General features: G+C 49.1%; 1 protein-coding gene across 1 annotated transcript in view; it reads right to left on the bottom strand.

Annotated features, from left to right (window-relative positions):
* Nucleotides 1–14,213, bottom strand: part of NPAS2 (neuronal PAS domain protein 2) — a 92,050-nt gene that overhangs the window by 45,980 nt on the left and 31,857 nt on the right. The window contains exon 7 of the mRNA XM_065408342.1: nucleotides 663–781. Within this exon, the coding sequence (XP_065264414.1) occupies nucleotides 663–781 (119 nt within the window). The remainder of the gene's footprint in view (nucleotides 1–662; nucleotides 782–14,213) is intronic.

Below are 14,213 nucleotides of genomic sequence, written 5' to 3'. Positions count from 1 at the left end.
GTATACTCACTGGAGTACTGTGTCCAGTTTTGGGCCCCACACTACAAGAAGGATGTGGAAAAATTGGAGAGAGTCCAGTGGAGGGCAACAAAAATGATTAGGGGGCTGGAGCACATGACTTTTGAGGAGAGGCTGAGAGAACTGGGATTGTTTAGTCTGCAGAAGAGAAGAATGAGGGGGGATTTGATAGCTGCTTTCAACTACCTGAAAGGGGGTTCCAAAGAGGATGGATCTAGACTGTTCTCAGTGGTACCAGATGACAGAACAAGGAGTAATGGTCTCCAGTTGCAGTGGGGAATCTTTAGGTTGGATATTAGGAAATACAATTTCACTAGGAGGGTGGTGAAGCACTGGAATGGGTTACCTAGGGAGGTGGTTGAATCTCCATCCTTAGAGGTTTTTAAGGTCAGGTTTGACAAAGCCCCGGCTGGGATGATTTAGTTGGTGTTGGTCCTGCTTTGAGCAGGGGGTTGGACTAGATGACCTCTTGAGGTCCCTTCCAACCCTGATATTCTATGATTCTATATTGGATTTTGATTCATGATTGTGAAGTCTCTATATTCTGATCAACTCTGTTAGTAAAATTTGGAATTTTGCATGTACAGAGATTGAAAGAATATACAGTACCTCTAAGACTAATGTACTCCATTACATGCACTTACCTTTAAAAACTGAGGTGTTGCCAGTCGAACAGTAGCAACAAAGCAGACTTGTTTTCCTAGTGATGTTCTATAAGCCTGTGGAACAGCACCATCAAAGCAGTTACAAGTGGAATTAGGCACTGGGAAGGGAAAAAGCAAGATTAGCAAGTTTGACCTGACTGAATATTTTACAGATTTGAAAAGCACTAATAAGAAATCTTACTCAGAGGAGTGTCTCAAAACCTTTTAAAGCTTATATGCATATATTTGAATCGAAGTCAGTCATGTTAGGCAAAAAGACATGAGAGCTTAACTCAAAGTAAGAAGTGTGTTTATAAAAAGTAAGAACAAACCTTCTGGTGGTATCTACAACAGCTTTCTGGAAAGAAACCCTACACATCCAGTTGCTCCTTTTCACCGTTCACAATAACAATATACATTTTAGCGATCTTACTGCATTACTTGTAGGCAGTAGATGAAAGAAGTGTTGTTAGAGGTTGAAGGGTGTTATTCAAGTCACTGGTGGCAAAACATTTAGACCAATATCACTGAGGCTTTCATGGAGTTAGTAGGCATGTTTCTTCAGATACTAAAATGTATAACCCCAATTGTAGCCCCCCCATCCACCCTAACCTTCTCTCTCATCCCTGCCCATCCTCCCCAATCCCTCCCTGCATCCGTGAGGATCCTTCAGCCCCCCTCACTCCCCAACTCCTCCCCAGTCCACCCACACCCTCTCTCTCAGCCATAGGCCCTCCGACATCCCCTTCGATCCATCCCAGCCAGCCTCCCCAGCCCTGGGCCCTCTCCAGCCGCACCATCTACCCTAACCACCTTGTCCTTACCAATCCCCCCACTCCCAGCCTGGATCAGTGGGGATCCTCAGCCCCCACTTCCTCCTCAATCTCTCCCCAGTCCACCCACACCCTCTCCCTGAGCCCTTGGCCCCCAGCATTCCCTTCAATCCATCCCAACCTGCCCCCCATCACTGGGCCCTCTCCAGCCTCCCTGTCCACCCTAATCCTCTCGCTCATCCTTCCCAATCCTTCCCAGTCCCTTCCTCCCAATATCACTGAGGTTTGAAAATAATAATTATTTTAAGCAAAAGAAAAGCAGGATCTAGCAGGCTTTAGCATGTAGTGCTAGTCTTCAGAGTAGGGCATCTTTTGAGAGTCACTGCCCCATTCTCTCTTGGCACAGTAGACTGGGAGAGGGGCTGAAAAGGAAGGGTTATAGCCACAATTTTTTATGGTGGCCTGCTAACTGTGTCTTTAATGATTCCACTGGTCTCATGTCATGTTCAGGGTCCATTGGTACCTGCATGCCCCTCAGGCCCTCATTTCTCAGCAATGGCTTGCAAAGTTGTCAAGTTGCCTCTAGCTAGCCTGTGATCCCAATGTATGTTAGTGTCACAGAGGATGAACTCCTGCTCTTCAGAGCACTTGTAGTAAAGAAAATTACACCCCAAGTTATGCTGCTTGGCGATCACAATCCTGCTACCTCTGAAGTCAATGCGACAGACTTCAATTGGGAACTGGAACAGTCCTGGGAGAACCTGCATGGTGAGGAGCTATTCCCTGACTCCTGCACTCTTCAGCTGACCAAGCTCCTCGACACATAGAGTTCAATCTGCATAGCAATTGCAGGTGGGGGGATGCTACCATAGAGCTTTCTCTCCTCTGTCTGTGGCCTGGACTCTATTTTCTCAAGTTTCTCACAATTTGGCTGTAGCAAGGAGGAGTGGCCTCCCTTGGAGATTGACAGGGAGGGATGGCTGCACACCCCCCTGATGGGCGGAAGCAGAAAGGCCATGCCCGCCCCGCCAGAAGAAGAGGGGCGGAACAGGAACAGGAAGTACAAAAGGCGGGTCCTGCAGCTCAGCTGGGCTGGAGCCACTGAGGGAGACAGACGCTTCCAACCTGCTGCTAGAGCAGGAGCCTGCAGAAGATCTCTGCTGTCCCCAGGACTCACCAGAGCTGCCAGACATGCCTCATGTTGAGGAGCTGCTTGAACTGCCACTGGTGGTATATCCTGGGGAAGCAGAGGGTGACCCCAGGACCTAGGTACACCCTGAGGGGATGGTAGAAAGTAGCCCAGGGACAACTTACTCTAGTCTGGCTGTGTTGCTGCCTGAATCCAGGCCACTGTGTTGTGGGTGGATTCCCTGTTGACCCAGTGGTGGAACAATCTGCCACTCTTAGGATCCAGGGCTGGTTCCTGGTGGAGTTGGGTGGACCTGTGTCCCCCTAACCTCTTGCCACCTCACCCCTGGGGTGGCAGCCTCCCCACTTTAGGCCAATGTTAGTCTACTGTCTTCCAGAGCTAGGACACTAGACCCTGTATTGTCCTGCCCTGCCTGAGGGCTGAAGCCTTAGACCAGGCCTGCACAACTCGTAAAGTGGCGAGGGCCATATTACTCGAAAGAAAACAGCTGAGGGCCGAAACCCTCCGAGCGCCGACAACCCCCCACCAGCGCCACCCAGCCCCCCCGAAACACAACACACACACCCCAGTGCCGCCCGCCCCACGGAAACAACCCCCCCAGCACCAGCGCCGCCGAAACACACACACACCCCCGCGCCACCTGCCCCGCGGAAAAAAACCCTCCTTCCCCAGCGCCTCCTTCCCCAGCGCCGAAACAGCAGTATTGAACCTTGGTAATATGTTATAGCAGGCCCCTAAGGTAGTATAATTAAGGTAAAAGAAAAATGTCTTTTTGCTAGAAGTAGAATAAGATCTTCCCCCCACTTTGTAATCAATTGCCCTGTTGAATGAATGAGGTGTGAATGAGGAAGGCGTGGAAGGCAGGCACCTTTCTTTTTCGTGCCCCTCTGCCCCCGGCCCCACCCCAACTCCACCCCTTCCGAACCCCTTTCCCAAATCCCCAGCACCGCCTCCTCCCCCGGCGTGCCGCATTTCTCCCCCCCCATTGCTTCCTGCGGGCCCCCCGTGACCTCCTGCCCTAGCTCACCACCGCTCCACCTGCTCCTCCGGGCGTGCCGCCGCTCCGCTTCTCCGCCCTCCCTCTCAGGTGAGGGAGGGCGGAGAAGCGGAGCAGCGGTGCGTTCAGGGGAGCAGGCGGAGCAGAGGTGAGCTAGGGTGGGGGGGCGCAGGAAGTAACGGGGGGGTAGAGGAACTGCTCCCCGCTCCAGCTCACCTCCGCTCCACCACCACCGCCTCCCCTGAGTGCCCGCCGCTCGGCTTCTCCTCCCTCCCAGCCTTGCTGCGCGAAATAGCGGTTTCGCACGTGGCAAGCCTGGGAGGGAGGGGGGAGAAGCGGAGCGGCAGCACGTTCAGGGGAGCAGGCGGAGCGGAGGTGAGCTAGGGTGGGGGGGCGCAGGAAGTAACGGGGGGTAGAGGAACCACTCCCCACTCCAGCTCACCTCCGCCACCTCCCCCGAGCGCCCCACCGCTTGGCTTCTCCTCCCTCCCAGCCTTGCTGCGCGAAACAGCTGTTTCACGCGTGGCAAGCCTGGGAGGGAGGGGGGAGAAGCGGAGCAGCAGCGGCGCGCTCAGGGGAGCAGGCGGAGGTGGAGCGGAAGCGAGCTGGGGCGGCGAGGGCACTTTCTCCCCATGCCCCGGAGTCGGCACCTATGATGGCCGGCACCAGAATGCCACCCCTAGAAATATGCCGCCCCCAAGCACCTGCTTGTTTTGTTGGTGCCTGGAGCCGGCCCTGGGAGAGGGGATGGGAGCCAGACCAGATCAGTAGAACAGGTCAGCCACCGACTCACCATTTGCCTCCTCAGCCCCCCTCCCCCGGCTCGCCTACTCACCCTCCGCCACTGCCTGCTCGCTCGCCTCCTCAGCCCCCCACCCGCCCGGCTCACCTCCTCACCCCCCGCCACTGCCCACCCACTCGCCTCCTCAGCTCCCCCGCCACCGCCACCGGCTCACCTGCCCCCCCGCCACTGCCCGCCCACTCGCTTCCTCAGCCCTCCACCCACCCGGCTTGCCTACTCATTCCCCGCCACTGCCCGCCCGCTTGCCTACTCAGCCCCCCTCCCTCACCCGCCGCTTGCCTACTCACCCCCCCGCGGGCCGCACAATGAGCCCACGCGGGCCGCATGCGGCCCCCGGGCCGCATGTTGTGCAGGCCTGCCTTAGACTTTTGGTGCCTGGCCCTGCTGAAGGGCCTGGGCTCCTGGACTATAAACTACTCTGTCCTGCCTGAGGGCCCCTTATACTGTTTGGGTGCTTTGCTCTGCTTGAGGGCTTGAGCCCTGATGACAGATAACTGGTAGGCCCAGGCCAGAGAGCCTGAGCTCTAGAGACAGCTAATTTCTCCCCTTTTACAGATTACCATTCTAAATGTGTGATGGGGAGGAGATGTGGCCTCCCTTGGAGATTGACAGGGAGGGATGGCCACGCCCTCCTACACTGGCTCCTTTCTGTACCACACAACAGAGGCAAATGTGCCCTTTGGTGAAGAAAGGCTGCCTTTCAGCCAATTTGTATATTAGTCTATATGGGTAGTTCACTAGCAGTTTTTATGTTGGGTATCTGCTGTACTGGCTTTTTATAATGGACTTCTCTTCACTGGCTTATGTATTAAGCCAACTTATTACACATGCTTTTTGAACCCAATGCAAGCTATGGTAAAGTCACAATATACCAATACATAGCTGATAACATGAATAACAGTGAGAAACAGAAAAAAAAAGTAGTCTGTAGAGAATTCACATCTGTGATTAATCAGATCAGACCATTGTGGATCCGTTTATGTACTGAGCCAAAAAGTACAAAGGAAAAGAAAAATTCCACATTTAAGAAAGTGGTGCAGATGTCAGCATCTGTATAATTTAAAAAAACCTCTAGACATGAAACATCCTCTACCTGAGCCTTAAGGGCATAATTGACTGTATTATTAACATAAAAATTAAGGGAAATATTCTCCTTCCATAAGTAAGGCGTGTATTTGCTGTTCCTCTTAGGACTTCCTAAGAATTTGTATTCCAATTCTGCTGCTGCATTTGTATGCATATATGAGGGCTTCTGTGGGACTTATATAAAAGAGGTGGGAGAAAATGGAAAAGGAGTATGAACTGCAGGAAAATAGGAGGAACCTGCATAAGCAGCAATTTGCATTGTTCTACATGGGCTTTATCATGCCACTGAGTATTTTGCAGTACTCTGAATCTCAGAAGGGAGTTCTGTTTAAAAATCAATGGCATGATACACACTCATATTAAGGGCACTGTAAAAAGTTACTTCCAGGCATACTTCTCAACACCATGAGCAGTCACATGTGAAGTCAACAGGACCATTCCCAATAGCAACCCTTAATTCTAATAGTTAAATGTATGCAGGATGGATCCTAAGAGGCCGAAAGGGCCTAAGCAAAGTCTCCTAAATGCAGGTGTGATAAGTTAAAAAAAACTGGTAAGTGAGCCTATTAACTTGTGGGAAGCACCTGCTCAGTGGGGAAGACACAACAGAAAAGCTGTTGGGCTGAGAAATACTGCTGGTATTTCCACTGGAGCATTTTAGGTTATTTGGTATGAACAAGCTTAAATCAGAGAGACTTCTGTGTTTGTACAAAAAGGCAAAACACAGTCCTAAATTTTGCATTTACAAAATATAATAGTGCATTATATTCCCAAGAGGAAAATGTAATCCAGAAAGGATAAGAATTGCTATACAGTAAATTTATCTGTCAAATTTGGGATTTTGCTATTGACAGAGCAGAGCTACTGTTGACAAGAGTTTAAAAAATCAGAAGCAGGAATATTAGGGGCATAGATGTTACAACAAAATTAAAAAAAAAGAATACAAGCCTTAAAATCCATGGATACAAATATTTCTACCTTTGGAGACGGAGATCACTGCATGTGAAATGAATGGAATATATTTATGAAACAAAGACTCCATTATCTAGTTGAGAATGACACAGCATCCAACTGGTCTACCCACACTTTTTATTTTAATTTAGAATGTTTCAGACCATTTGTTTCTTATACAACTCCAACCCTCTAATATATGCTGTTTACATTTTGAATGTGTGTGTGATTTATTCTTTATTGCTTATCTTAACACAGATGATAAACATAACAGAAACAGCAAAGAGAAGAAAGGAATCTAACCTGGAGTAGAGAGTCAATTATTGGGATTTTACAACAAAATAAGTCCAAACATCTTCATTATTAAGGGCAAAAAGTAATAAAACAAAGACAATCTTTGACTGGTTAAAGACATTTGTAACAATGGTCATGTTGTTGTTCAGCCCCAGTTTGGGGTTCCTTGTAAAGTAAAATCATAAACTAATCCACGTAGTTATTCCCTTTCAGAAAAAAATGAGAAATGGAAGAGGAAGAGCATAGAGAGCGAAAAAATGATCAAGCAAATGCCCAAAACGTTAATAAGAGGGCAGGAGAGGAATGATAGGACAGAGGGGGGAGGGGGAAGGGAACTGAAGAGGGGATGAGTTGGAAAGATGGGAGGGGACTAGGAAGCACTGCACACAAAAATAGGGTTACCCATTGGGCAATTTAATTGATTAAGTGATTATTCCAATAATTCCAAAAAATGAGAATCATATATCCATAAGCCTATCTTGTTTCTATTGCAAAACGTTATTCATTCCATTGCTGCCAAGCTCACCAAGTCAGGGTACCATTCCTCAATAGTTTGGCACACTTGGAACTTTCATTGTTGTATAATTAGACACTTAGCTACCATCAGAGCTCTCCAACCAAAGTTTTTTGAAGGATTTCAGTTTCCAAGATGGATTGGTTAGGCCTAGGATGGCATGGTCAGCCTGCAGTTCCATCTTGATAAAGAGAAAGAAATTGGCCCAAATATTTACCTCTGTCCAAAAAAAAGATGGATTACAGGGGCAACATGTGGTATAAACTAGTGCTGCTGCATTGCAGTGCCAGCATTTGTCACACAGGTGACTGCTCTGGATCTGAAAAGTCTCTATAGAGTCCAGTACATCCTCCAAATAATTTTCTGATGCATTAATCTTAGCTCCAAGTGAGCAGTGATGTATATTGGAACAAATCTGAGTCCACTGAATATTGGTAAGGGAGACTGAAAGTTCTTGTTCCTATTTCCTTCTATCATTGTCACTACTGATTGCCACTTTGCCTGATGGATAGGAATACACTCTGGCCCCTGACCTAGGTAGGCAGTATAACAGTTTCAAAAAGCCCCAAGACTAAGGGGGTCCAGTGTTGCAAGGGCATCTGGCCCAAATTGGAGTTGCAGAGCTTGTCTAAGTTTCAGGTATTGCCATTTCTTCTTTGGGCCCAGTTGGAATTTCTCCCTAAGGCGAGGAAAGGGCATGAAGGAATCATTTTCAATTATGTTGTTTATGCTCACAATCCTTTTTTAAAATCCAATTAAGCCACAGAACAGGACTATGGGCAATTAAAATTTTGGAGTTACTCCAAATCGAAGTCTTTGAGTGTACTAAGGGATGATACTTAAACTTAGAAGCAACCAGATACCAGGCTTTCCTAGCAGCAAAAATTGTAACGGATTTCTCTTTATGGAAATGGTAGAGGTCTGAGTTCAGGACTTATTCTAGTGGCAGTGGGGTTACAGTCCCTTCCCCCTGCTCAGCCAGGCTGAGGAGCCTGGGGGAGGGGGAGCATAGAATCATAGAAATGTAGGGCTGGAAGGGACCTCAAGAACTGGATGTCATCAAGTCCAGTCAGGGCCATCCCTAGGAGGGTGCGGGGCCCGGGGTGGAAGTGATGGCTTCATCTCTTCCAGGACCGACCATGCCAGCCAATTGCACTGGCCTGCAGGGCCTACCAAAGCGCGGGGCTGGGAGCAGTCGCCCGGATTCATCCTTCCCAAGAGATGGCTCTGAGTCCAGTTCCCTGCACCTAGATCATAGAATCATAGAATATCAGGGTTGGAAGGGACCTCAGGAGGTCATCTAGTCCAACCCCCTGCTCAAAGCAGGACCAATTCCCAACTAAATCATCCTAGCCAGGGCTTTGTTAAGCCGGGCCTTAAAAACCTCCAAGGAAGGAGATTCCACCACCTCCCTAGGTAAAGCATTCCAGTGCTTCACCACCCTCCTAGTGAAATAGTGTTTCCTAATATCCAACCTAGACCTTCCCCACTGCAACTTGAGACCATTGCTCCTTGTTCTGTCATCCGCCACCACTGAGAACAGCCGAGCTCCATCCTCTTTGGAACCCCCCCTCAGGTAGTTGAAAGCAGCTATCAAATCCCCCCTCATTCTTCTCTTCTGGAGACTAAACAATCCCAGTTCCCTCAGCCTCTCCTCATAAGTCATGCGCTCCAGACCCCTAATCATTTTTGTTGCCCTCCGCTGGACTCTTTCCAATATTTCCACATCCTTCTTGTAGTGTGGGGCCCAAAACTGGACACAGTACTCCAGATGAGGCCTCACCAATGTCGCATAAAGGGGAACGATCACGTCCCTCGATCTGCTGGCAATGCCCCTACTTATACAGCCCAAAATGCCATTAGCCTTCTTGGCAACAAGAGCACACTGTTGACTCATATCCAGCTTCTCGTCCACTGTGACCCCTAGGTCCATTTCTGCAGAACTGCTACCTAGCCATTCGGTCCCTAGTCTGTAGCAGTGCATAGGATTCTTCCGTCCTAAGTGCAGGACTCTGCACTTGTCCTTGTTGAACCTCATCAGGTTTCTTTTGGCCCAATCCTCCAATTTGTCTAGGTCCCTCTGTATCCGATCCCTACCCTCCAGCGTATCTACCACGCCTCCCAGTTTAGTGTCATCTGCAAACTTGCTGAGAGTGCAGTCCACACCATCCTCCAGATCATTAATAAAGATATTAAACAAAACCGGCCCCAGGACCGACCCTTGGGGCACTCCGCTTGAAACCGGCTGCCAACTAGACATGGAGCCATTGATCACTACCCGTTGAGCCCGATGATCTAGCCAGCTTTCTATCCACCTTACAGTCCATTCATCCAGCCCATACTTCTTTAACTTGGCGGCAAGAATACTGTGGGAGACCGTATCGAAAGCTTTGCTAAAGTCAAGGAATAACACATCCACTGCTTTCCCCTCATCCACAGAGCCTGTTATCTCCTCATAGAAGGCAATTAGGTTAGTCAGGCACGACTTCCCCTTGGTGAATCCATGCTGACTGTTCCTGATCACTTTCCTCTCCTCTAAGTGTTTCATAATTGATTCCTTGAGGACCTGCTCCATGATTTTTCCAGGGACTGAGGTGAGGCTGATTGGCCTGTAGTTCCCCGGATCCTCCTTCTTCCCTTTTTTAAAGATGGGCACTACATTAGCCTTTTTCCAGTCATCCGGGACCTCCCCCGATCGCCATGAGTTTTCAAAGATGATGGCCAATGGCTCCGCAATCACATCCGCCAACTCTTTTAGCACCCTCGGATGCAGCGCATCCGGCCCCATGGATTTGTGCTCATCCAGTTTTTCTAAATAGTCCCGAACCACTTCTTTCTCCATGGAGGGCTGGTCACCTCCTCCCCATACTGTGCTGCCCAGTCCAGCAGTCTGGGAGCTGACCTTGTTTGTGAAGACAGAGGCAAAAAAAGCATTGAGTACAATCATCCCTGACAGGTGTTTGTCTAAACTATTCTTAAAAACCTCCAGTGATGGGGATTCCAAAACCTCTCTGGGAAGCCTATTCTAGCACTTAACTATCCATATAGTTAGCAAGTTTTTCCTATCTAACCTAATATCTAACCTTGCTGCTGATTAAGCCCGTTATTTCCTTCAGTGGACATGGTGATCAATTGTTCTCCATCTGCTCTATAACAGACCTTAATATATTTGAAGACTGTTATCGGGTCCCCCCCCCCCCCAACATCAGGTCCCTTTTCTCAGACTCATGTTGAGGGGTCAGCCATTGTGGTATTTAGCTCAAAATTGAGGATATATAATAAAACCTAAGGTTGGGCAGACCAAAGCCTCTTGACAGAATAGGCAGCTGTATTTTTTTTTTTCCCAAAGGATACTCTGGGCTTGTTGCCCACACCTTGCAATATGGACTTTAAAAGGTTGTTAAATCTGAAAAAAAATATTTGGGGGACTATAAACTGGCAAGGAGCTAAGAACAAATAGACATCTCGGGAGGACATTCTCTTTAATATATTACCTCTGCCCAAAAGGGATAGAGGGAGGGCTAGCCATCTATGTAAATCCAAAGCTTTCTGTGTGATAAAAGGCTTGAGATTAATTTTTACTATTTCTTTTATGTTCCTAGGAAAGAGGACTCACAAGTACCTGATTTGCACCTGCTGCCAGGAAAAATGTATTATCTAAAAGGGCACAATTATGCACCCCTTGGGAGACAGAGAGAGCTTCCAACTTATGCCAATTAATTTTGTACCCTGCGATCTTCCCAAACAATTCCATAATTTGTAATATGTTAGGGATGGTCTGAAGGGGTTCGTGATGAATAAATGCATATCATCAGCATGTAAGATTATTTTTGTCTCCTCGGATCCTGTTTTTATATCCTGTATCCCCTGATATGCCCTTATTTGTATTGTCAGCAACCCTAAGGCCAAATCAAAGGCGGGTGGGGGTGGGCAGGGGACAGCCCTGTCTAGAATTATGGTGGAGATTGAAAGAAAAGGAGATATAGTTATTGGTTATGATATGGGAGCTAAAATTGGACTACAAAAGTCTAATCCAGGAAATGAAAGAGGGACCAAATCCAAATTTATGTAGAATGAGGACCAAATATCTCCAAATTACTCTACTGAAGGGTTTTTCCACATCCGGTAACACAACTGCCATTGGTTTCAAGGGATTTTGATAGTAGGACAGCACAGCGATAACCTGACCAGTGTTGTCCAACTCATGTCTCTTTTATATGAAACCCACCTGTATTATGTTCCTTTTTACTTTTTTCTGATTGTCCAGCTAGGATTTTAGACAATATTTTAATGTTGGAGTTGATTAAGGATATTGGTTTACATTCCTGAGCATCTTTTCCAGACTTAAGAGTGACTGAGATAAGGTTTCATTCACTGAGAGGGAAAGGGTTCCTCTAACAAAAGCTTCTGTATATAATTCGGTCAGTTTGGGAGCCAGGGTGTCTGAACTGGGCATAAAATTCAGCTGGAAAGCCATCTAGGCCCAGGGCCATACCTGATTTCCTGTTGCTTACAGCAGCCATAATTTCAGAGGAATGTAATAAGAAATCAAGCCAAATTTAGTGTTCTTCTGTTAGTTGGGGGAGTTGCAGATGTTGGGTGTATTCCTCAAAGAACTGGTTGATGGGGCGGTCTTCCTCTAAATACAAGCATTGGTAAAGTTTGGAGAATTGTTCATTAATTCTTTAATGACCAGTGACACTCTGGCCCTGACTAGAGTGAATTGAATTGATTTTTAGCTTTTAGTGATTTTATTGTAAGGCCACGTGCTAATAATTACCCAGCTTTATTGCCAGATTCCCAGTACATCTGTTTCAGTCTAACCAAAGCAAATTCAGCCTGTGCAAATTCAAACCAGTCATATCTGACACTGGTCGCCTCTTGGAGTTTAACCAAAGTGGGTGAATAAGCATAGTTGAGGTCTGCCTCCTTGAGCATTTCCATTAAATTCACCAGCTCAGCTTGTTTGGCTCTCTTTATGTGGGAGAAATAGAATATCATCCTACCCCTTAAGTATGCCTTGGAAGTGTTGCTCACTAGACCAAAGGGTTGTTGTTCGTCTCAAAGAAAAAAATTCTTTTTCCCCACACACTTTTTAAATTGTGTGTCAAGTAGTAAAGAGGAGTTTTACCCCCATCTTCTGGTAGTCCCTTGTTTTTCAGGAGACAACAGCTTGCAATACCACAGGTGCACGATCACAGATTGTAATCAATTTTATTTCATTGTTAATAACAGAGCTCACCAAACCACCTATTACTAAAAAATAATTGGTTAGTATGTAGAAGGTGTGTGTGTTGGGGGGGGGGGGTTGAGTAAAAGGTGCAGTCAGAGATTAAAAACTGTAGCCTTAGTACAGCGGATGTTGGCAGATTTTAAGGGGGGGAGGGGTGTCAAGCAGGAGCTCCAAGCCTAGGTAGGCATCTTCCCCTGCTGGCTCCCAGAAATCCTAAAGTATTTTAAAAATCTTTTGTCGTTGAAGCCTGTTAACATTTAAAGAGCTAATCTGGAGAAACAGTGGACTCAGAAGCACAGGCGCCAACTTTTTTCTGCGCCGGTGGGTACTCACACCCCCAGCCCCGCCCAACTCCACCCCTGTCCCAAAGTCCCCACCCTAACTCCGCCCCTCCCTGCCCCTATTGGACCCCTCCCCAAATCCCCACCCCAGCTCCTCCCCCAAGCACGCTGCGTTCCCCCATCTCCCCCCTCCCTCCCAGGCTTGCCGTGCGAAACAGCTATTTTGCAGCGTAAGTGCTGGGAGGGGGGGGGGGAGAAGCAGGACACAGCGGCATGCTCAGGGGAGAAGGCGCAGTAGCGTAGCTAGCGGGGTGCAGGGGAAGCAGCCGCTTCCCCTCAGCACGTTCCATAAGCGGCGCCTTTCCAAAAGCGGCCGGAGGAGTGAGGGGGGGCACAGGCTGGCGGCCGGCAGCCATGGGGGGGCAGCGGGCACAGCCGGAGAAGCGGGGGGGGCGCGGCCGGAGGAGCGGGGGGCGCAGCATGCGGCCCGCAGTGCGGCCGGCAGCTGCGGCCAGAGGAGCAAGGTGGGGCGCAGGCTGGCGGCCGGCAGCCGTGGCCGGAGGAACGAGGGGGGGCGCTGGCTGGCGGCCCGCAGCACAGCCGGCAGCCATGGGGGGGCGGCGGGCGCGGCCAGAGGAGCGGGGAGGGCGCAGAATGGTGACCGGCAGTCGCTGCCGGAGGAGCGAGGGGGGGGGGCCACGGGGGTGGCACGGCAGGGCCAGAGGACCCATGGGGGGGGAAGGGGCGGTGCGGCCAGAGGAGGAGCCAAGGGGGGGGGGCTTTTTTATGTTTGCTCCCCCTCCTCTTAGAAGCTGGCTACACCACTGAGGAGGCGGAGCGGAGGTGAGGTGAGCTGGGGTAGGGGGGTGGGGTGGGGAGCTGCCGGTGGGTGTAGAGCAGCCACCAATTTTTCCCTGTGGTTGCTCCAGCCCCAGAGCACCCACGGAGTCGACGCCTATGCTCAGAAGCACTTCCTTACAATGCTTGTCTTCACTGCAGAGTTAACTCAAGTTATCACTCGAGTGTTGCCCCTAACTCGAGTCTCATCCACACACACAAACACGTGTCTGGCACATCAGAGGAGACAGGCAACAGCTTAAGTTAGCGCAATTTGTCAGCTGTCAACACAATCACTCTGTGCTGCTCAGACAGTGAGGTCACTCTCACTCAAGCGAGGCTAATTTGAGAGGAGGTGACTCCACTGGAGCTAAATTAACTCTGCAGTGAAGACACAGTCACAGAGATTGCCTCACAGCACATCATCAGGGATCAGGGTTTGTCTCTCTGTGGTCAAAGCCATGGAACCTGCCTCCAAACCTAGTGTTCCTGTGTTACAGTTCTGGCTCCCAGCACCCCGTTTCCTCTCTGTCAGCCCAGCTCCATTACAGCTATGCTGCCAGGGATCCCCTCTGTCTGTGGCTAGTCCCTGAGGCCCTGGGGTAAGGGGATCTGTAGAAGAGTGAATACGTG

The sequence above is a fragment of the Emys orbicularis genome, chromosome 1 (genome assembly GCF_028017835.1).
Source record: "Emys orbicularis isolate rEmyOrb1 chromosome 1, rEmyOrb1.hap1, whole genome shotgun sequence".
Classification (NCBI taxonomy): Eukaryota; Metazoa; Chordata; order Testudines; family Emydidae; genus Emys; species Emys orbicularis.
Note: the sequence above shows the minus strand (reverse complement) of the source record. Positions and strands in the feature narration are given on the sequence as shown.